The sequence below is a fragment of the Pholis gunnellus genome (assembly GCF_910591455.1).
Source record: "Pholis gunnellus genome assembly, chromosome: 13".
NCBI classification, from domain to species: domain Eukaryota; kingdom Metazoa; phylum Chordata; class Actinopteri; order Perciformes; family Pholidae; genus Pholis; species Pholis gunnellus.
The window spans coordinates 17,347,810-17,370,729 of NC_136540.1; the positions used below are offsets into that span (position 1 = coordinate 17,347,810).

The 22,920-nt window shown below is 44.4% G+C and overlaps 1 protein-coding gene across 10 annotated transcripts in view; it reads left to right on the top strand.

The window, feature by feature from the left end:
* LOC306704674 (RNA-binding protein Musashi homolog 2) overlaps nucleotides 1-22,920 on the top strand; it is a 219,498-nt gene that overhangs the window by 171,069 nt on the left and 25,509 nt on the right. For all 10 annotated transcript variants that reach the window (XM_079171130.1, XM_079171131.1, XM_079171128.1 and 7 more), the window contains exons 9-10: nucleotides 700-814; nucleotides 5,898-5,972. In XM_079171130.1, coding sequence (XP_079027256.1) covers nucleotides 700-814; nucleotides 5,898-5,972 — 190 coding nt within the window. The remainder of the gene's footprint in view (nucleotides 1-699; nucleotides 815-5,897; nucleotides 5,973-22,920) is intronic.

Genomic DNA, 22,920 nt, shown 5'->3' on the forward strand with positions numbered 1-22,920 from the left:
GAGGGAGGGAGAGAGAGATATGGGTGCCGCAGGTGGAATTGGACTGCGGGGCACAAGGGACTTCAGCCCAGCAGACACACACAGATACACACACACTAAAAAAACATATTGAGTTTTTAAAACCCTTTCTTTCTTTCTTTCTTTCTTTTTTTGGACCGGCTTCAGATTTTAAACACTCTGCCCTGGCAAGACTTGACTAAATAAAACATCGAGATTTTGTCAGTTGCTTTTGAGATTATTCTGTGTTTGGAGAGAAGTGCCTTTCACAAAGACACTGGACACACTGCCACACAGTGGGACTGTGGTAACGGCATTGCAGAGCGGAGCTTCTCCTGCCTTGATGTCTCAGAAACACTTGGAAAGTATTAAGCTTGTATTTCCCTGAGGCTTCGGGCACATGCTCACTGGAGCAATAACCTTTGCTTTAATGCGGGAGGAGCATGATTGTAAGTTTTCCTTCGAGACGTTCCTCCGAAATGCGAGGTGCTCAGATTGACTCAGTCTTGTTTTCCTCCATGGAAAACATCTAGCGCTGTGCAAGTCAAATAGACAAACCCGCCTTAAAGAGCCGAGACAGCCCTGTCAGATCTGTCTGGTTGTGTAGCTACACTGTCTAATGCTCTGTCTCTGTGTGTTTGTGTGCGTGTGTGTGTGTGTGTGTGTGTGCGCGTGTGTGTGCGTGTTTGTCTGTCTACATAGGTAGAATGTAAGAAGGCCCAGCCCAAGGAGGTGATGTTCCCACCAGGTACACGAGGGCGAGCCAGGGGTCTGCCCTACACCATGGATGCCTTCATGCTGGGGATGGGCATGCTGAGTGAGTCTCACACACACACACACACACACACACTCACACGATAGCACACACACATCTGACAGGTGATGCATATACGTCCGTTATATAGCGTATTCATTTGAAATCTGCAGAAAAGGTCAGAAATATTGAACCTCTAAAATATATGCGTTCTTTGAATTATGTTAAATATAACTGGCAAAGAAACCAACATAAAATGGGTTTTCTTTGTAGGGGGGGAGGTAATGCCAGACGTGCATGACAACAATTTCTACCATAAAAATAAAAAAATCAACTTATGCAAACTCTCGCCTAGATAGCCCCATTAGGTGGGCACTGCCCCTAATTAGGCTGCTTCAAGGTGTGCCACCGGTGGCCACTGCGGTCTATTTCTGGTGGAGTCTGGTACAGGCAGCCCCCGGGCATATAGGAGCAGACCAGCACATTAGCAGGCTAAATGAAGAGGAAAATTGGTGTAATGTCATATTAAGGATTCATCACTGTGCCCCCCTTAATGGGTAATGAAGGGGACACACATGTCAGGGAGAGATCTCATCTACAGGGACCTCAGCTGCTGGCCCACCCCTCATCATTACCATCCAGCCCATGCCTGTGGCCCTTTTTATTTAACACTCTTGCACTCTCTACACCCCCTCCCTCCCCACCCGCCCACTGTCTACTAGTCTGTCTTTCTGTCCGTCTTTCGATCTCCCCGTCTGTCCGTTCACATTTCCTATGCATATAATTTGTATGTGCGACCCAGCCAAATGGATTTGCCCTCGCATGAAAGATTTATTTTTCTTCCCCCTTCAAAAGCAAAAGAGACATGCAGCTGATTGTAAGAGACTCGTTTTGCCGTGCAAGTGACCCCCCCCGCCTCCACCCCTCGTAGCAGGTGCAAGCAGAACCACAGTCATGCATTTTTATTTGTACCAGGAAAGGTAATGCTCGAAGCGGCTTTGAAGGTCGATAGCAAGTCATAGTTTGGCGCCGCTCGTTTTGCATTTACTTTTTAGAAGATTGACGGGAACCGGTCACATATAAGAATTGAGCTTCACGATCATTTTATTTTTTTTTAAACCAGGAAAGTGAAGGGGCTGCAAACAAATGTCCGACAGTACCTGAATATCTATTCATTCATTTGTCTTTGTCTCCCAATTCTTTATCCATACAGTCACATACACTGTCAGGGTTATTCCAGGGCCGACCTTTGCACGAGACTGATTATACAGCCGTTTGTGGTCTAGGGTTTGATGAGACTGGCCAAGTGCTTGTGTCAGCTCTATCTAAGTCCATCCCCTCCATCTCATCCGTTAGAAGCATTTAACAAGCACAGTGAACTTTTCGGAAGTTATTACAGACTAATGTGTCGGTGAAGAGGACATCACCCCCCCCCCCCCCCCCCCCCCCCCCCCCACACACTCACCCCCACCCACCCACCTCTCCATTGGGAGACGGTAGGCAGAAAGGCAGTGATGTGTTCATGTGAGAATATTAACAGCCAACTTGTTTGGAGACACTCTTATCTAAATGAAATTGGAACAAGGACAGCGAAACATTCCTTTATATAATTTGCATTTAGAAAAAACGGGGACCCTAGGCTCATTATTTAAGAAAGTGTAAGCTCCTTTTGTGCCAAATCTCATTAAAGCCATCCCTAGCTCCTTTGTTTACTGCCTCTAATCGAGGCATTTATCTTTATTGTGTTGCGCCCGATGTATGTTTGCTGAAATTAATACACATTTGAGCCTGGGCGAGGTATGGGTGTACCAGATGGATAATTGATTTTAAAGTGAATCAGAACTGTTGAGCCATAAAATAGGTACATTAGCATGCATATTAATAAGGCAAATAAGAGCACTAAGAGGCTGCCGCCGCCGCCGCCGCCAGGGCAGACACAATGGCAGGCTTCATTTAGTGAAATGGCAGGAAACATGCTGGGTTCTCCTCTTTCTTTCTTCTTTGTTCCCGCTCTCTTGTTTGTATGCACATACTCAGGATTGCATGAGATAGTGGCTTAATTCAGCATGTATCTTAATCCACTTTCCCGACCCTTTCATATTCCCCTCTATAGCCCTCTCCTTATACACTCGGTGCACACATCTCGCTGCAGAGTCTTCAGTTAGTAATGTGAAAGCCATTGTAATGCAGTACATCAGACGGAGGGAAGTGGTTTTGCCATTTCAGAAAATGTTGAAATAAGGGAGTATGAGGAGCTGCGGTATCTAAGCCAACAATTTCAGTTTGGCATTTATTCTGTTTTGACAGTAAGACAGTATCAAACACATAATATCCAATATTTTGCGGTCGGTGATGGCTTTTCATTGTATCATATCACAGTTATTTTCCGACCAAGCAAACAATGCAGGGTTGTGTGAAAGCTATCCATCTGTAACTTCCTGGTGATGACTTCTCATCAGCAGCTGATGGAGGATTTTTTTTTTTTTTTCCATTTATTTATTTATTTCTCTGGTGTTGCCTCCGTCCTTCTTCATCCGCACCAGGTTAAGGCTCCGCTCACCGCCTCTCTGAGTTGCATTTCTTTTTTGTCTGCGAGAGAGGGGAGAGGGTCTGGGAGAGGCTTTTTCCCATTGGGTCAGGAATAAATTGAACTTTTTCATGGACAGCAAACACTGATTAGATATTTATGACCAAGGTCAACCTTTCTGATTCCAGCTGGCACAGGCTCTGAGGCATACAGAACGATGCATCTACACACATGCTCACACGGACACACGCGCACACAGCCTGCACACACACTCTCGCACACACTCAAATAATGCGTGCACGCAAAATATGTTTTGACGCCTTCGTATTTACCGTAAGCTCTTTTAGCCTGCGCTGTGTGCGTGTAGAAGGAAAAGTTACAATTCAAATGTGACAACAGACAATTATTATCACGCTAAAATATACTTTTTCGAACAAGAATTGAGGACACAAAAACCCGACAGAGATTTCGGAGGTCTGTTTCTGCGGGGTGAGTTACACAAAATGAAGAGAGAGTTATCAAGGTTGGCTCCAGTGACTCATTCCTGGCCTAAAGGACTTCCTCTTATTAGGCAATTTAGTCCCGACTTAAGGTTGAAGGTGATAATAGCTCGAGGAAAACGGCTAAAGACTGAGACATATACCATAATTACAGGGTTAATTATGTTTACGTTACCTTTGATGGTGCTCAAATTCTCGCCGACTCTCACACCGGGCTCTTCTGAAATGTCTTTGCTTTGCTCGCGTCCCGCTTCCGAGCTGCCTGCTCCCTCACACACAACCCGTTTCTCAATATGTCGCCCACAGCTGCTTCTGTCTGAAAACTGTCCAGCTAATTAACCGGCGGGGTCTGTGGTTGTAATAAGAATCATGACAGCAGATGAACAATACATCTGCTACTCTTAAATTGTTCGGATGACACCGGGTCCTCTTCTGGCCTCGTTGGAACTCTGCATCCATCCGGGGTCAGCACAGCTCCGGAACAAGCCGGTGCCCTCACACAGTCTTTGACTTTGCTTTACAGATGGCAATTTGCAGTCACATTTCACATCCTCAGCCAGTTTTATATTCATTCAGCTTCTAGTACTGGTTTAACAAAGATATATGTGCTTATACTGTATGTAGCAGCTCTCTAAAATGTTGATACGACTGGTTATTCACTTTATGGACAAGAAATACGCCCCATAACAAGGACAGATCTACAATCAACATCTCACCAATTTTTTTTGTTAACCTCCAAAATTGATTCATAAATATTTTCTGATGCTTATAATTTGTTTGCATCAGGCGGTCAGAGCCGTGGACAGCTTTAGGACCGGAGAGAGACTATTCTAGGCCAACTGCTGCCTCTAACATTACCAAATATTACAGAGGCACAAACAACAACACATTAGATTAGAATTTGGTACCGTGCATGTCTTCTATAATTCATTGCAACATCAGATATACTAATGTTTATTTATTGGGTTTTAGAGACCCCTCATAACACATTTAGCACATGCTTACCATTTCCATAAAACACCGGTCGCCCTGGTAGCTCTTGAGAGACTTACTATAGATAACAAGTTAGTTTTAAATTCGGTTTTAATTAACCGTTAAACCTTGTGTCAACCAGTAAAACAACACACAAATGAATCCCACGCCGGAGGTGTGAATGAGGAGCAGCTATCGCTTCGTGCCCACAGCATCTTTTTAACAAACTGCATCCGGCCATATTCACACTGTCATTTCAGTGCTGCAGCTATAAAGTGTTATTACTCCGAGCTATAAAAATGCCCGAGATCTTTTGGTTTAATAAAAACTAAGTGTAAATTAGACATTAAAGAATTTGGCACCAGGTTTTGATACCCGGCCCGAATAAAGATCTAACCCCGACGAATGATGGGGATCAGTAAAAAAACTAAAATATAATAAATTACAAAAAAAACTGCCTTGAGGCTCCTGTTGCAGTACCTTAAGTGTGTTAAAATATAATATGATTAAACAGGATATTGATCCATGAGGGAAAACTTGCTTTCAAAGGGATTGTGTAAAATATGTGCTGTAGGAAAAACAACAAGAGCAGCAAAATTAAGATTATGGGGTGATGTAATTGTGATAGTTGACCATTGATTGAGAGTGAGGCTTGTTGTCAAACTGCACATACAGCCAACACAATTGAGTTAACAGTCTACCATTAACATTATGAGCCATGAAAACGTGCTGCCTCTTTAGGAGGCTTAAAATAAATCACTTCTTGCTTATTGCAGTTGTTTTTCTTTCTCAAAACAAAGCAAGCACATAATACACACACAATACAAGACTTTGCATATGAAAAGTACTGTTCCAAAATGTAATACCTAATCTGAACTAGTTCAGGCTCATATTTAATGTGTGGATTATTGCAGTGTAATATTTCGGGATATTGAGTACAATTAGAATGCGCTTGACAACACGAGAACACTTTGCTTATTCTAGAACTCCCAGGAGTTCCAAAGCCAGCCTTTCCAGATTTGTTTCCCCCCTCGAAGTGGATAAGCAGCTAAATCCCAGTGTTTGTTTGCCTGTGTGTGTTGGTATCACATCTGTTTCTAGTCGTTCTCTTCTCATCTCCTTTTAATCTCCTCCCTCTCTTTCAAAGGCTACCCAAATATTGTGGCAACGTACGGCCGCGGATACACTGGATTCGCACCCAGCTACAGCTACCAGTTCCCCGGTGAGTTAAAGGCTTTCTTGAGATATCAATGTTGCATCTGATCACACACACAACACACACACACACACACGCACACGCACACACACGCGCTCATCAATATACAAGTCAGTCACCAAATAATCTGCAGGGTTCTAAATGTGTTACGTGTCTGGATTCCTCAACCGGGTTTTGAAAGCTGACGTATAGTGAAGTGAATTGCTTACTCCTTTTTATTCCCACACTGGAACACTACCATGACCAAATGTCTAAAACGGGGGAAGCTCTTCTTCTCCCGTTGGCCCCCCCGATGTATGCAAATTCATCTGTGGAGAAGGCGAGAAATAAGCCGCGCTTTGTGTCGGCAGATTTTTTTATTTATTTTTTTAAACGTGGTTCTTATAATGGAAAATGAATGAAGTCATTTTCTGCATTAAAAGTGTTGACTCAGAGCGCCGGGCTCTTTAATGGGAGGCGTGCAGTCTGGAGGTGAGCAGCTGTACCTGTCGGCTGCAACGGGGCCCGTGGCTCCGTGGCGCCTCGCGAATCCCGGCAATTTCATGCCTTATTTAAGGACTTTACACATACTTTGTTTGCCGTGCCAGACATCATTCCCTCCACTGATAAGACGGAATGGGAAATATCTGACAGCACCTCAGATCTCTGTAATATCTTTGTGAAATAGATTCAGGAATGGTAAGACAGGAGGTCCAGCTGTGACCACCTGCAGATCGGACACATGCTAGATTTATACCTGACCACAACATTATTTGACAGAAGAAATGGAATAGCACCTGCTCATCAATGCGGGGGAACGAGAGTCGCATACAAATGTGGGAGTTAGGAAATTATTGTCTGTTCATTTTTCAGAAAATGGAATAATTTCGAAGTACAATGAGCCATTCTTTTGGTAACTGATTGATATGGATGTGAATCACGTGGCCAACACTGTACATGATTGTTTTTGCGTGTAGCATACATCATGCCATTCACAATAAGTATTTATCCATCCCTCATGTTCGGTGACATCTTCTTACAAAGTTTATGATTCACAAACAGGGAGAGAAGCGATTAAAAGGGAAAGGAGCGATCAGTATTTATTCAGTAGAAGTTATTCTAGTTAAACATGGATTTTTTTAAATGTTTGCTGTTTAGGGCAAATTAAGGGATATCACCTTCCCCGAGGCGGAATGTATGATCCTGTCCATGTTAAACTCAATTTAAAGAGTTTGATAAAGCTGTATGATTAAAACAGCCTCCTCTGGGCTCGCTCAACTCTTGACAGGGTAATTGGAATTTTTTTATGTATGAATCAAACTCCTTTTCCAAATTAAATAACCTCAGGCCAAATATTGACTAGTGTCCTTCCTCACTAAGATGTGGAAAGCATCCTCAATTTAAGATCAAAGGCTTTTTCTCTCACTGTACAGAAGCCCTGCTGAAACACTCCCATAAATAACTGGCGCTGAGGCCAGGCAGGCTGGATCCAAGAGGCCTAAATTGTGGGCAGCATTTCAAAGTTGTTGTTTTTTTACACCCAGGAAACCTCAGGGGTCCACTGTTAACAGCAAAAAAAGTGGTTCGGCAATTGTCCAATTGTCAAGATAAAACAGTGATAAAACATTGATCAGTGATGAAACACTGAATTAAGGAAGAAAACTCAATAAGATATACACAGAGAAAGAGAAACCAAAGCTGACATCCCTGCTGCTGAAACAGAGCTCGAGTGAAGGAAACGAGTGAAATGCACGCAGACTTAGTTTAAAGAAAGAAAAGAAAAAACAGCAATCAGTGAAGCCAGTTGGAGTCAAAGCTGACACCAGCTCAACGGCTGTTAAACAGTATCTGACAACTTAGCACTTTGGTCCCTGTGACACTCCCAATTAATTCCAACATTGATCACAAAGTGCCTTTGATATCGATCGCGTGCAGTATGTTTCTATGTGTCTGTATTCGTGTGCCGTGAGTTGCTTACAAAATGATTCCATCGTAGCACAGACATCATGACTATTTAATGCACTTAGAGACCTTCACATATTACGGATGTAAATCAGATCATCCTCTATCTGTCAAAAACTCGTCCATGCAGGCGAGCACATATCGGAGCATTCCCTCAAAGGGCAAGCTCAGACGCTGGTATTTAAACTGGCAATTACTGTGAAACAACCGGATACCTAAAACCACAACTGAACACTGTCAACACATGTTTCTCTGACGCAGTTAGTGCAGTTGCACATAGTAAACATTTGTATTCGTATATAGTAGAAGGACACTAATTCATGCCACAACAATGGCAGTGGCAGGGTAAGACACATGGCACATCTGCTGACAGCGGAGAGAGCAGTAATGCAGTCGCAGTTGTTGTGCCAATAAAACAGGAGAAGAAGAATGCTGATGTTAACAATGCAGATTTCATAACATTATACAAATGCGAAAAGGGCTTTACAAATGTTTTCAGGGGTAGAAAGTACAACAAAACTGAATACAGTTCAGTTTGATAAGAAAAGCCGGATGGAAACAAAACCGTGTTCGGTAGCAGGAGAACCGGCCTCAGAGCAACTCTAATTGCAGAAGAAAAATGCAGGCAGCCTTTGAAAATATGAGAAAATAAGCTGCAAGTTCAATAACATAAGCCCCTACATCATTAATCTACAAATTTGTGGTCGCACTTATAGGGCAGAAATGGTCTTTTTCACAAGTGCATAGAACTAATCCCTCCACTCATTTGAGACATGAGTTTGTTTAGCTAATACAGAAAGCATTCACACTGATACAGAGACACACCGAGGATTGAAGTGTTGGCTAAAGATGTCTCCTCTGCTTTCTTTCTTTCTTTTTTGCACAGTTCCAAGCTGTATTTTATATGCGCCGCTGTAATCACACACTGTTTACCTTCTGGCAGTGTCGTTACAGCATTATGCTCGAGCTAAAGTTGCATATGAATTTCAAAGATGATGCTGCACACTGCGCGTGTAGTGACAATCAAGAAGGCAGCAATGTTTTCCATAACCTCAGAATTCTAAATGGTAAGGTGGTGTAACAAATCATTAGCGACACCGCGAGAACAAAAAGATCTTGTTTTTGTTTTTTTTCCCCTTCCTCATCAGAGCTTTTGCCATAGTGGATTTAATGACTTACTATGTTTAAGCTACACATTTCCCTTCAGCTTCACATTGATTTGATGCACATAGGGTCCAAGAGACTCGTAATGCAATGATGCACATTGTCATCCATTGTCTGTCTGATGCCCATTGTGGTGGGGAAAAAAAACCCGTCAGGACATTTTCTCCAATTGTGCTGTTGCACATCCAAGATTTTGATGGCAAGCAGTGGTATTGTCAGTGTCAAATGAAAACAGAGGGGACTGTAATGTATGCATGCAAATGTGACATGTGATATGCGGGTGCTGTCACGTTCCAGTTTTCTGCGTGGATGCAAATATCCCCACTTTTAAGATGAAGACCCCTGGACTTGCTGTCGTCGTGTGATTTGGAACGAAAATAATGCTAATATTTCTGACACTTTCACTCTCGCGCTGCTGCTGCCGAATCTCCATATTCATTTCCAGTCCCCCAAGTAAGCTCACTTATGAATTGAGCGTCGTCTTTGCTTTAACCAGATAAAAAAAAAAAAATTCCTCTGCACGCAGCCGCGACGTGCTTCCTAAAAAGATGCACACAAAAAAAAAACCACTCTGATGAACCCCGTGTCCCAGAGTAGTGTTAATCAAGCTGATTGACACATTTGCATAATTGAGGTTAACTTGCTGAAAAGGGGGAACACAGTTAGCAACAGGCTAAACCCATCCTGCGCTAGCAGGCTACTTAATAAAGGGTAGATTCAGCAAAATAACATTCAAAACATATTTCTCTCTCACTGTACATCTTCTGGTATCCAGCCATGCAGATCATTTTGGCTAGGTTGAAAGATGTCACCCTCTGAGATGTATGCTGCCACCCCGATGCAATAGAGGTGAGACTTATGTGAGAGCATATCTTTTGTTTGCGAGTTGGGGTGGACTGACCCGTTAACAGCTGCCGTATCATATGCTGTTAAAGCAAAATGACAAAATTGGCAGGTATCCTGTATAACACGTCAGGCAGCTTCAGAGTGATGTCGGGGTGGTGGTACGTATTTGGGAACGCAGGTATCAGTATCACTTACACTGAGCTAAGGAAGGTAGTTGACATGTCAGTCATGTGGCTTCAGTTCATTTTCTGCACCCACACACACACACACGCACACACACGCACAGCTGCCTGAGAACATGCAGCTGTAGGATCATTGTGCGTCTCAGCTATTGTGACCTCGCTGCTATGTCATTCCAACCACAGACGAAATACTGCTTTTGAGAAATGTCCGCAATCGCTCAAAGACAACTTGAAAGTAACATTCACTATAAACAACGTTTTTACTCTGCTCGTGCTGGATGTGCAGCTGGGGCAAGAATCAAAGCACGGGAACACAGCACACAGAGCTCGACTTAAATTATCCGACTTCAGAGCTCAACGTTTATCGGGCGACACAGAGCAAAACCGTAATTGAAAGCATCTTTGAATCAAAAGGAGGTACAAAAGGACTTCCCTTTGATTCCTATCAGACATTAAAGAGTGCGCCATTCCCGAGCTGCCGCCGTTGAAAACGGTTGGACAGCACTGATAGTCGGATAGCTTCAAACGAGGAACATTCAAAAGTTTTTTTGAAATCAAGATCCTCGGCTCATGTTGTGGTGGTCGTCACTCGGAACGTGTCTGTCCTCGTGTTTGAGCTGACTGACGTCCGTTCTCTCTTAAACTTCAAGCGGCCATAATTGTTGCCACCTTTTCAAAGAAGCTGCATTCGTTTCACCCTCTCCATGAATACATGGCGTGTCTGTTTTATTCATAAAATACATTATGATTACGTGAAGAGATAAAACCGACAGTAAGATAATCATATTTCAATCTTTTTTTCTTCCTCTTTCTTTGTTTTTATACGTAGGTACCTAATAGATTAGATAGGATGCTATTTCTTTTCTTACTTTAACCCGAAATGCAGCTGTGAGTATTGCTAGAAACCGAGAGAACAGGGGCTGACAAGGCATGGGGAACATCACTGTACATTATTCCCGTTTCTATGCAACCGTCTAATTAGCATTAGCGAGCTGATGAATGTGCTATTGTATTATTCAACTCACAGCCCCCAGGGGAACATCCTGAGATGTGCCGCATTTAAAGCATGAGGTGTCTCGTTTTGGAGGACCTCATGTGATTAAGCGTTGAAAGCCACATTTTAAAGCAGCAACTCATTCGATCGTCGTCCTTTTTTTTTTTTTTAAGACGCCACAAGACTGTGTGCAAAGTGAAAGGTCCTTGTGTTCACTGTGCATATTAAAATGCAAATGGATCCAAAAAAAATAGCAATAAGTGCAAGTTAAGCGTATGCACTGTAATTTATGTACAGTATAGTTTCTGCCGGTGGTGGTGGCAAATATGGAAGCGAGGTTTAAGAGTGGTGGTGTCCTCCCATTGTGTGTATGATGTATGTATGAATAGGAGGCTTGTCTGTATGAGGGGGAATGTAATTAAAAAAGAAAATGTAGTGTGCATATGTGCATTATGCATATGAATAAGCTGTAGAAGTGAACATCAGAAGCAGAGGGAGACACCCCAGATGCATTCGTATTGTACTTTCTATTGTTAACCAGTCTTGTATCTGTTCCTTTCATTGCACGCACATGAATGCACAGTGGATCGCGGAGACACACACACAGGAAAGCTGTATTTATACAAAGGCTGAGATGTGTATGAAGGGAAGAGGCGGAGGGACTTAACCAGGAGTCTCTCTCCGATCGCTCCCGTCTTCCTGTGCGACTCGCTGCCTCCACAGCCGCGCCCTCAGAGCCTCCCCTGGCATAAATGACCATTATGGCTCCATTAGGGGGCCGCTGGTAGGAGGTCATTATGCTACTGTGAAAAAAAAACCAGGGATGAAGATGTCAGTGGGGTCCCATCAGGGGGGGTGACACAGACTGAGTGAGAGAAAGACATAACACTCGGTCATCCAGCTCCTCTAGATGTCATGACAGACAAACAGCAATCCAGGTCCAGTGAGTCAGCCTCTTAAGTAGTAAAAGAATGGAGAGAAAGGATGATAAAAGAGGGGAGAGGACAGCGGTAAGTGTAGCAATCGGCAATGAGTACTGAAGGGCTACAAGTTACCTTAACACTATTCTTTTTATAAACACATATATATATTAGTGCTGGGCAACGATTACAATTTTTTAGCGCGATTAATCGCATTGTTATGCGCAAAGTTCAATAATGAATTCAAAAGTAGTGTATTGCGCACTTTTATTTTAAAGTACTGCTATTTGAACAAAAGGGCAATGACATTTGGTTTGCAAACACTTTAAACAAATATGGTTCTTTTTAACAGCAGTATTCCCTTTACACAGTAGCAGTTAAAATACAATAATGATTCTGATAATAGATATTCAGCCGGTGTTCACAACTTTATCTTCATGTGTGTAAGAGATGCAATTTGAAATATACACCTTGAAAACTGCAAACCTATCTACGTCATGTTTTTATGTTTGTTAAATTTTCAGTAGCGATAACTAAATGATATGCTTATTATACATATTCCAAACAAAACAACTTTAAAAACTAAAAAAAAATAATTTAAATGAATCATTTATTTTTAGCTTTTTTTGGTATTTTGGTCAGACACATATGCAACGCTGATTACTGTAATATGTGTGGTATTTGTTATAAATGTACATTGGTACATAGAGGGTGATAAGATAAGCTGTACATGGAGGGACTTAGGACCCAGGGGAATGTAGGTGAAGGAAACAGGAAGAGACGGAAGAGACGCCACACAAACAGCGCATCCGCTTAATAATAAAAAAAATAATAATAACTGCGTTAACGCACGATATTATAATTGTTGGCGTTAATTAATGAACACCTTAACTTGCCCAGCACTAATATATAAATATAAATACATATTCTAATAACCAGTGTTTGGTGTGTCGGATCTGTTCTCCCGTCAGATATGCAGTGTGTGGGATAGCGCCGCGGTGGCCCGATCCATCCCTCTGTATCTCCAACTCCACAGACCAACCGTGCGTTAGACACAACAGCACACTGCATCATATCTAAGTGACAGGAAAACGCCATTTCAAACAGCCTTAAGTCGGTGTGGAGTAGATTTCTATTTTTCTGCGTGGATGTTAACAGGACTCAACCCCAGCACGTGGTTCTGGATTCCGCCGTGTATGAAAAGCTGCGCAGTGGCCTGGTTGGCTACTAGACCGTCCCATACGCAGACGATGAGGGGTTTGGCTGCCATGACCGCCCACATGTCTGTCCTGATTCAAGTTACTTATCCCCTACTTGCTTGTAGTACATCTGGCTGTAATACATATTGCACATTTCTGCACGAATCAAAGGCAATGAAATAGGTTACACTTAACCACAAACCAAAAAACCCACCAACGAGCAGAAATTATGCAACTGTAAATAACTGTGAAATGATGGCGGCTGACCTCTTGACCCCTCTTTTCCTGTAGGAGAAGAATGTAAAGAAATAGAGAGCAGCTGTCCTCTCTGGAGCTGGGCTATCGGGAAAGAGAGCAGCTGACCTGCGCAATTGGTATGATAGTGACTGTTCCTGGCGGCTGCATGCCGCTATAAACTGGGGCAGAGCCAACCAAGCATATGATAAATGCACCAGAGGTCACATTCGGGGCATTGGCCTGAACCACCAGTTAGCCTCCCAGGGTTTAGCAACCTTCTGCCATTGGATGGAAAGGTGTTGACGTGGACTATATAGAGATATGAACTTTTTGAAGCAAATAGTTGCTTCTGCCAGGGTGGGGGTTAAAGACGAGAGGGAAGGGTGAGGCAGTGTTAGTGATGTGTCTAGTTTCATAAGACGAAGCTCTGCTGCGGAGCCAAAGTGAACATGAGGATGAACGGGCAAAGTTTTTTCCTATGTTAACATGGTGTTAAAGCACCTCAGGCTTCAAAGTCTTTTCTGTAAAACTTCTTCGCAATGTTCTGCGCCATTCATGTCCGCACAGGCATCTCCAAATGCAGATGTGCAAACTGGCATTGCTCCAGTGCCACTGCGGTGGATCCAGAGAAGGCATTGCATCGACGTTGACCAGAGTATCCCGCTAATTAAAAGCGTGGAAGTTGCCGCTCCAAACTTTCTGCCCAGTGGAACTCTCTTCTCGCTGGCTACAGTCCATTACTTCCTATGTGGATGATGATGTAGTCTGGGACACCATGCGCGGTCATGATCAGCGGATCTGAAGCTCTCTTAAGTATTCAGACGTCTTATATTTCCCATTTCAGCACAATAAGTACACCGCTTCTTGGCTACAGGGCTGGAGCAGGTGGGAAAAAATCACTGGCCTGAGGCTGATGAGGAGCTTACCTGTGTCCTGGGTGCATGCAACATTGTCCTCCATAAGTACTTTTGTGTTTTCACTGCACACATGAGACATGGCGGCGGCGACGGGCGGCACACACACACACACAGCAGTGCTATTGGCAGAACGGGTCTCTGTTGAGCTGGAGTTACACAGCAGATTGTTCCATAGATCCTGTGACCATCTCTCTACAAGCTGGGTGAGCCGTGACCCCAGCAAGTGGTCCCACAGGCCAGACTGAGTGCTACAGGGCTGGAAGCAGATGGCCCTCCTGATGCCACACTGACTCACAGAGTGACTTTAATTGCCCGGGCTGATCATTAGCCCGATGGGTCTGTGGAGGCCGGGCCACTCCATGAGTCGCGGGCCTTAAAATAGGGCCTGACGAGGAGCGCCGCGACCTCACTCACCCCAACGACCTCGCGCGACCGCATCTTTCTCTCGCACTCTCTCTGGACACGGGCAAGATCACAGACTCTTCAAGGCTGCGTATGAAGGCAAAGGAGGTGGAGGGACTTCAGCAGGGCCCTCTCTCTCTCTCTCCCTGCTTTCCTGTCTGCCTCTCTGACTCACTGTCTCCACAGCAGTGCTGACTGCACACACACACACACACACACACACACACACACACACACACACACACACACCCTTGCACATGCAGACACTCCGAGCTCCCCAGGCCATGACTCCAGTCCCTGTGACAGTAGTGAGTGTGCTGCTCTGACGTCAGCGGACAGCACTGTATGTCACGCCCTGTCTACTTCTGTGTGTGCAGTCATCGAGCTAGACTGCTTTCAGAGCAGGCCCTGCTCTCCACAACAACAACAACAACAGCCCCTAAAATCTGTTTTACTTGCATTTTTTTTTAGTGATCAGAGGGAGACACTGTAGGCTGCCGACGTCCTGTATGTGTATTCCGATGGATGCAACAGGTGTGGCAGCACTCCACCAACATGCCCCTCGGTGCTTTTACGGGAGCAGTGGTTTCCTTTATTTCTGTTTTGTGGCCATGTTTTTCTTTTTTCTTTGGAGATGCAGTGTGCTGGTCCGTCTGCACGCTCGCATGCACACAAGTGCGTTCACGTGCACATACACGTGCGCCTCCTCGGGTGCATGAGCACCTGTCTCTGCGAAAGCGACCGACTGCACTCTGACACGGGGAACGGCGAAATGCCGGCTATTTCCCGAAAGTGGAAGAGAAGGCTCACCTCATTTGCCCAGGTCTTAGCTCACCCTGGGACAGTAGACACATCCTCTCACACTGAAGCAGGCAAAACAGTCTGCCATGGAGACCCACCGTCTAGGTTCCTGCGGCGGGGAAGATGAGCTGCTGCAAGAGGCAGAGTGGCACCGCTAAAGCTCATTATGTCTCCACTGTTGAGCCGCTGGTCTAGAAATGAAACTTGAGCTGCCCTGCCTCGTAGGTGGCTTCTACCTTTGGACACTGCTGGCGGGCAGCAGCAGCAGGAGGAGAGAAAAAGGAGCACAGACATGGAAGTGGGCAGAGGAATACAATATGTGTGTCTGTGCAGGGGCGTGGGTCTTCTTTCACAGGCAAATTTGAGCGTCAAACACTTCCATTTCCTCCATTCTGGGGAATTTTTCTGCATCAGTTTATGGTGGAGGTGTCTTTATTTATGTAAAGGAAATACAAAATACAGGCTCCAGGTGATAAATATAAAAAAATGACATTGTATTGCTTTCAAATATAACTTCTTGTGCATGTTTATCATTGACCTATTCGTGTCAAGGATAAATGAATGCATTTCATTAATTTATGAACCCCTGGACTTTCTGATTTTATACTCGAAAATGTCTTCCCATTATTTTTCTCACAGTGGCCCTGATGCTCCTCCGTAGTTGACCGAGTAGAATTCCGCCTTTCGGCTAACTTATTCTCTTGCTAATTAGCGGCCGTATCAGAGTAGCTTTTTGCCGCGTTGCCTCCAGCCCAGCAGCCAGCTCTCCCTGCATCTGTCGAGGTGGAGCCTCAACATTGCTCATTGCTCTTGAGGTCGCATACTGCCCCCTAATGAGTCGAGTTGCGTTCGAGCTGCTCTTCAGAATAAAAGACCTCTGCTACTTTCATGGTTTTATTTGGGAACTGGGGGGGGGGGGCTACGCCATTGTGCCTGTGAGACCCTGCTCAGTGTCTGCTGCCTCTTGTTTTGATCCCACCCACTGTTCGAGACCTCCAGGCCCAGCTAGTTGGGTAGCTGCTAGGTGTCTACCCAGCTGCCCCCTCCTTTCCCTCTGTCCTCCCATCTCTCCCTCCCGCTGACTGTGCTAATAGCCCTCCAGTAGCTCTCATCTTCTCTCTCCCTAGTGCATGGACACATGCATATGTATATGAACATGTGAACATATATTCACAGTCATAGCGCACAGCCCCTCTGCATGCACACCTCCACTCTATGTGGAAACGTTGTTTTCAGCTCCAGTAAGCAAGTGGAGGCCAATGCTGCCGTGCTATTTTTGGGTCGTGCCACATGTTACCCTACTTGCCCCTCGGTATCTGGAGCAGGGGTGGATTGTGTAACTGCAGTGCGTGGAGCCGGCTGAAATATAACGGAGTCTGTCAGCGTTTTAACTCGGCTATAAAATCGTATTCATGACATAGTGTCCTGGTATTATTACCGACGTTAATGCGCTGTATTTTATTTTCACCCTACATTAGTAATTCCTACAAGAGCAGGCTGGCACCGATCGGTGCAAATCCACAAACACATATTTAACTTGAATGGTGAAATGACACTTAATGCACTCGCTTCCATTCGAGAAAACCTGAAATTACCCCCCTTCATCCTTCATCTGCCCCCTCCTCCACCACCCTCAGGACTGGGAGATGGGCATTAAAATGCATAAAAAATTAAGGCTGTTTACTTGGACACTAATGAGAGGAGGCTTAAGTAGTCTAGTTTAATTAGAGTGATTGGCTCCATGGGGACCACACAGGCAGGGCCATAACAACTGATTCGCTCAGAGCTCACAGGACCTTTTCAAACTCTGAGTGTCAGGACTGATGTCAGAGGAGATTGGACTGCAGAGACATGTTGCCTTTGCTGATCCCAGGTTGGAAGAGAGCACTGCAGTTAAATGCACTGAAGCAGACCATTACATAAGCACCACTGCAAGGTCAGACATCTGTGTCCTCCCTGTCTGTCTCTCTCGATTTAAGTCACAATCACGAAACTGCCTTGAATATTGGGGTTGCGAACCAAGACCCTATCCCATTTGCAAACCAGTGTCACTGTTTCCAGAACCGAATGGATTTAAATGTTTTTTGCCTTATCTATTCTGGCAGATTCCCCCTCTCTCTTTTTTTTCTGCGCCTTATTGTTTCATTCTCCATTCCTCTTTCTTTATCTACTTTGTGTGTGTGTGTGTGTGTGTGTGTGTGTGGGGGGGGGGGGGGGGGGGGGGTATTTTGAGGTTTGTGTGGAGGCAGAACGTGTTTAGATCAGTTCTGCAACATAGGAGCCGTTTACTTTTTACTGAAGTGCATGGGAAGGCGTACAAAGGGGAGGTCGAAAGTGCGGCTGCACTTCAATAAAGAGCCGAGTTTGTCCTCTTTGATGCTATGCCGCCATGCACTTCAGCTACAAAGAAAAGGCGCTCTTGTCACCGAGAATGGAAGTAAAAGACACCGAGCTTTTCCCTGAGCTCCCTCCGCCACATCACAACATCACAGGCACTCGCTCCCTGTGTACAGCTGTGTGATGTGTGCGCCGAGCTGGCAGTTTCCCTTGGCTGGAGTTATTTCCAAGTTGAGGGTATTGTGAGCAACATTACGATAAAATATGTTTTTCCATCAACTCTGATTTATAATTGATTCATATAGAGCTGGTTGTTTATACGGTCAGTACACATGCAATATAGAAACTGCAATTCAATCTGCCATCTTAGACGCACAACATAGTTAGTATGGAGACTGCTCTTCAGCTGAAGGGCTCCGGGTCGAGCCCCCCTCTCCAGCAAGAATCCGCCCTGCTGAAGTGCCCTCGAGCAAATCACTCCGTGTCTACTAGCTCCAGCGAGGCCGGTCGGTAGCTCAAACGCACACCTCACCGCTGACCTTCCTGCGGAGAAAGCCACGGGAATGGCATTATTTGTTTTCCGTGTGCGGTAGCGGTGGCTTCACGAGACCCACCGCTCGCATGCGAGTGTGGCGCATGAATTCCAAATGCGCCGCAATGGTTCTGACGGATCAGATGATGTGACTCAGTGTGTCAAACTAATTTTAGAACATGATGATGTCTTGTAAAGGGGCAGAGCGGTTCTCCTGCAGCATGAGGGGGGGGGGGGGGGGGGATTCTTTTTGTTCTCTGTGCCTCTGAAAGCTTACCCAGTTTAAATTTGACCAAGTGTATCTCCTTCCCGGCCTCATCATGTTGTTCAAAGGTATAAGATACGTGGGCAATTACTACCATAAAGCCAGGCTTTGCTGAGCTCTGGACCCACTCCACGTCTGTAATTGACTTTTTTCTCCCCCCCCGATCTGAAGCCACAAAGTCTTAATGGCGAAGGATCAGTGTGCCAAATGGTTTCATTACATACAGAAACCATTACCTTTGGCACAAAAGAACTGCAGCTTAGGCAAAGGGGACGCACACACACGGGAACAAACACATACACACCGATCCCACACGTACACACATCCGGTAGTAATGTCGTGTTTCATCGCATCAGTGAGCGACAGAAAATGGACCCTTCTTATCATACTGCAGAGGTCAGGGGTCTTTGGTGTTGTGGAGCCAATATGTTAGAGCACTACCAACAATAATACCACATGTAAACACCTGAGGTATGTTTCAAACCCATAAACGCCATAGCACGGCTCGTAGCATGAAGAGGTGCATCGTGTCCTGTGGTCAGCGGTTTCGCGAAATGCTGTCGAGCAGTTGACGTTAACCAACACGTCAACCCATTTCACAGCAACAGTACTCGGGGATTCTGGGATATTTTAATGAAGTGTAGCTGAAACTGGGGTGGCCTCAGTATTGTGAAGCTGCCGTATTTGTACTCCTTTAGTGGCGCGTAACTCCATCGCTAAAGTGACTTTAACGGTCATACACGTGCGATGTTTCAGAGATGTTTTCAGTGTCCAAAAAGTGTGACATTATTTTAGTGTTACATTATTATTTCATTGTTGCCGCCACACTGCTGCAGTCCTTCTCAGTATGTCGTATTTGCACAAAGAATAACTCTGAATGGTCAGATTAAAGCTATTTCGTTTTTTTTTTTGCCTGAAGTGGAGGGACTCACCAGAGACAGACTTTTAAATAAGAAAGGTGAAAATTGATGCATCAGAAGTCGAGATATATCCGGATCTTTTTTTAGTCCCTGTGGTTCAAGCTCCAACAACAGCGGATCCTACAATTCCCACAATGCAAATTGTCTGTCATTAGACCCTCTCTCTCTTAAAATCTGTCGTCTTCAAGTTCAAGCCGAGATAGCCCAGATAATGATCATCATGCTATGTGAGTAAATTAATTTGATGTGTGAAATCAGCCGTTAAGAGTGTGGTCAAGTTCAAATTCAACAACCTGACTTCCCGAGCATCCCAAGTTTATATCATCTAAAAGTCAACTTGATGCGCAAAAGACATGTGGCAATACTTTTAAAAGATAACGAAGGAATAAAATGTTGGTATGGATGAATGCGTCTTCGTGTTCTTTGTGTCATTTCTCCACCGTCTCCGTTCTGTTTCCAGCCCACCGCTTGGCGTCCCGTTCACCGCGTGACCTTTTTGTGGCGCGTGCACAGAATCCAAACACTGACAAAAAGCAGACGTACACATGACAAAGATCCATTGGAATGATTGACAAGCAACCCAGCTCTGTTAATCAAGTTACCCTTACTCTGATTAGGACCTTAATGCGAGTAAGATAACCCGGTTAAGGTGTTTACATGAGAGTTGCAATAATATGCGTATTGCATTAGTCTGGTTATAATTGAATTATTGGTGTGCATGCAAATGCTCTCTCGCTCCCTCTCTGGCTCATTCCCAGACACCAGTCTCTTTATTTCATGTTGGGGGGGGGGGGGGGGGGGGGGGGGGCTCTATGTGTACTGTAGGTCTCTGTTGATCAGAGGAGAGGTGAGACATGAGCATGTGTGTAACAGTTCATATGAAAAGCCACCTGGCTCTCTCTGTGATTCATGCCTTTGATAACAACAACCCAGAGATGCTTTCAACAACAACAAAGTAGCGCTGAAGGATGACAACAATGGGGACACTTGTCAGTCTGGAGATGAAAAGATGTCTTGCTAGGTGCCTGTCTCTTTTGTAACTTTGATATATACAGTATATCTTTTTTTTTCTGTCCTTTTGTTTTGTTTATTTGTCTCTCTGTGTTTCCCTACATCTTATCAAAGGTTATTGATGAAGCAAAATGTGAAGTGGAGTCAGTTTTCCATCTCTGACAGAATGCCTCCCTCCTCCTCTGCGAAGGCGGCAGTGTGCTTCACTGCCTCCGCTATGACTTATCAACAGACTTATTTCCGCTGGCTTGTCCTTCTTACTGTCATACAGTGACAGGAAAAAAAACCGTGCTTCTCCTGGAGGATTTCTTCTCACATTTATTACATTGAATTTGCAGTGAACAGTGACACCTATACCCTCCTTTGATGCAAATGCAAAATAGAAAAATCTTAGGATAATTAGTAATTAGATTTTTCCAAGGCAAACAGCCAGGAGTGTTTCTCTTTTTTGTTTTTTTAAATCAATCTTCTGTTTGGTTTCCATTTATCTGTTTACAATGAGATTAGCCCGGTTTTGATAGAAAACTGGATAAATTAAATTAAATTACCGTGACACGTCCATAATCCATCATTAAAAACATTTTGGTTGTGGCAGTTCAATTTACAATTACACATTTCAGAGTCCGCAAGTAACACAATTCATCTACTTAGCTTACTGTACGTTCGACATTTGAGCACTTTTACTTATTTTTGAGCACTTTATTTTCTGTATAGGTATTATCGGTTCAACTAAATAATATAATCTCAGTTCTTGAAATATTTCTTTGTGTCCAGAATATCTTATAGAGTTCCATGAGAATGAATTGGACACCTGTGTGTCCTGACCTTATTTCTCCCTCTATCTCTCATTCTCTTTGTCTTCTCTCCTCTTTGTCTTCTTCTCTGCTACTGATGTAGCTGCTGTCCTTCTCTGCTCATCCGTCTCACTCATCTCTGCTCTCCACCGGTCGTCTCTCTCACTCCTTCTGTCCGCCGCCGAAAGCTGACTATAGCTTCAGGCTGAAAGGCTTGTTCACAAACCAAGCAGCGACCAGTAGCACGAAACCCCTGTTAGCCAGCAAGTTAACCCTGGTTAACGCCATGTCAATGCTTTATTTAATAAGCGCGGCTGGGAATTTGGTAAAACTTCTTGGTCAACAAAAAACGTTGATACTGCACTTTATTCACACTTTCCAAACATTAAGTGTGTAATGTACTTTTGCTTACTTTACTCCATTTGGGATTTCCACTGAAAATGAAGTGCCCTATTAGTTTTCAGAGCGATATTAATATATGGGCATGGGCTACTTCAGCCATAGGGCTGCTGTAGACTATCAGCTGTCCCTGGGCTCCTCCTGTGCATTAGAGAGTTGACAGTTCTTCTTATAGCAGAAATGAGCGGAGTGCTCTGTGACTGATGGCGCTCCTTTGTCAATGACGGGAGGGGAGCTGCTACTGGCAGTTTTGGGCCAAAGAACAGTACAGATTACATTAACATCAGTCAAGCTGTTGTCAGACGGGTGGGACATAAATAGGACCTCATTGATGCATAATGCAACAACTTTTCATTGTGATGTTTTCTGAGTAATAGGATCAGAAAGTGGCTAGAAAGGCAGTACGCCAAAGATCTGCAAAGATGTAGCAGAAATAGTGCTTTAGGGGGGAAACCAGAGGTACTGTTAAGGATTAAGGAGTTTATAAGCACAAGTTAAGATCATACACAAAATTCACCTTGCATGATGACATGTAGTGTTGAAGCGCTTTGAGTGGTCGGAAAGACTAGAAAAGCGCTCCACAAGTACAGTCCATTTACCATTTACCATACTCTGGTGATGAGTAATTGACACACAGTGCAAACTGCAGGCAATGTGGGGCCCAGCGTGGGTAATCTCATACTTTGCACGTCAGCTGGATTCTCACGACGTCACAAGATCACGGGATCACATATCACACGACCAATCCATTCTTGTGAGGAGCTACTTACATGTGGCTTAGATGTATGCGAGAAGACACGGAGAGGCGACGGTTCGATGGCGGCAGTTTTATCAGAGCTGGAGAGTATTACTTCGTGCGAAGGACGAGCAAAGAACACCACCGAGGGCTTTTCTCGATGGAAAAGATGTTTTTGCTCTTCTCCCGACTTCTGGCTTCGGCAAGAGATTGATTGACAGATGGTTCATCCAATCAGCCGCCAAGTATTTTTGAAAGGGCCGGTCCTTTTCTAAACAGTTTCTAATGACGGCTTCTCAGATGGGTCTGTGTATCAAACCAGCTGGCGGGTCTGGTTAGGGTATCTCAGGCCATAGT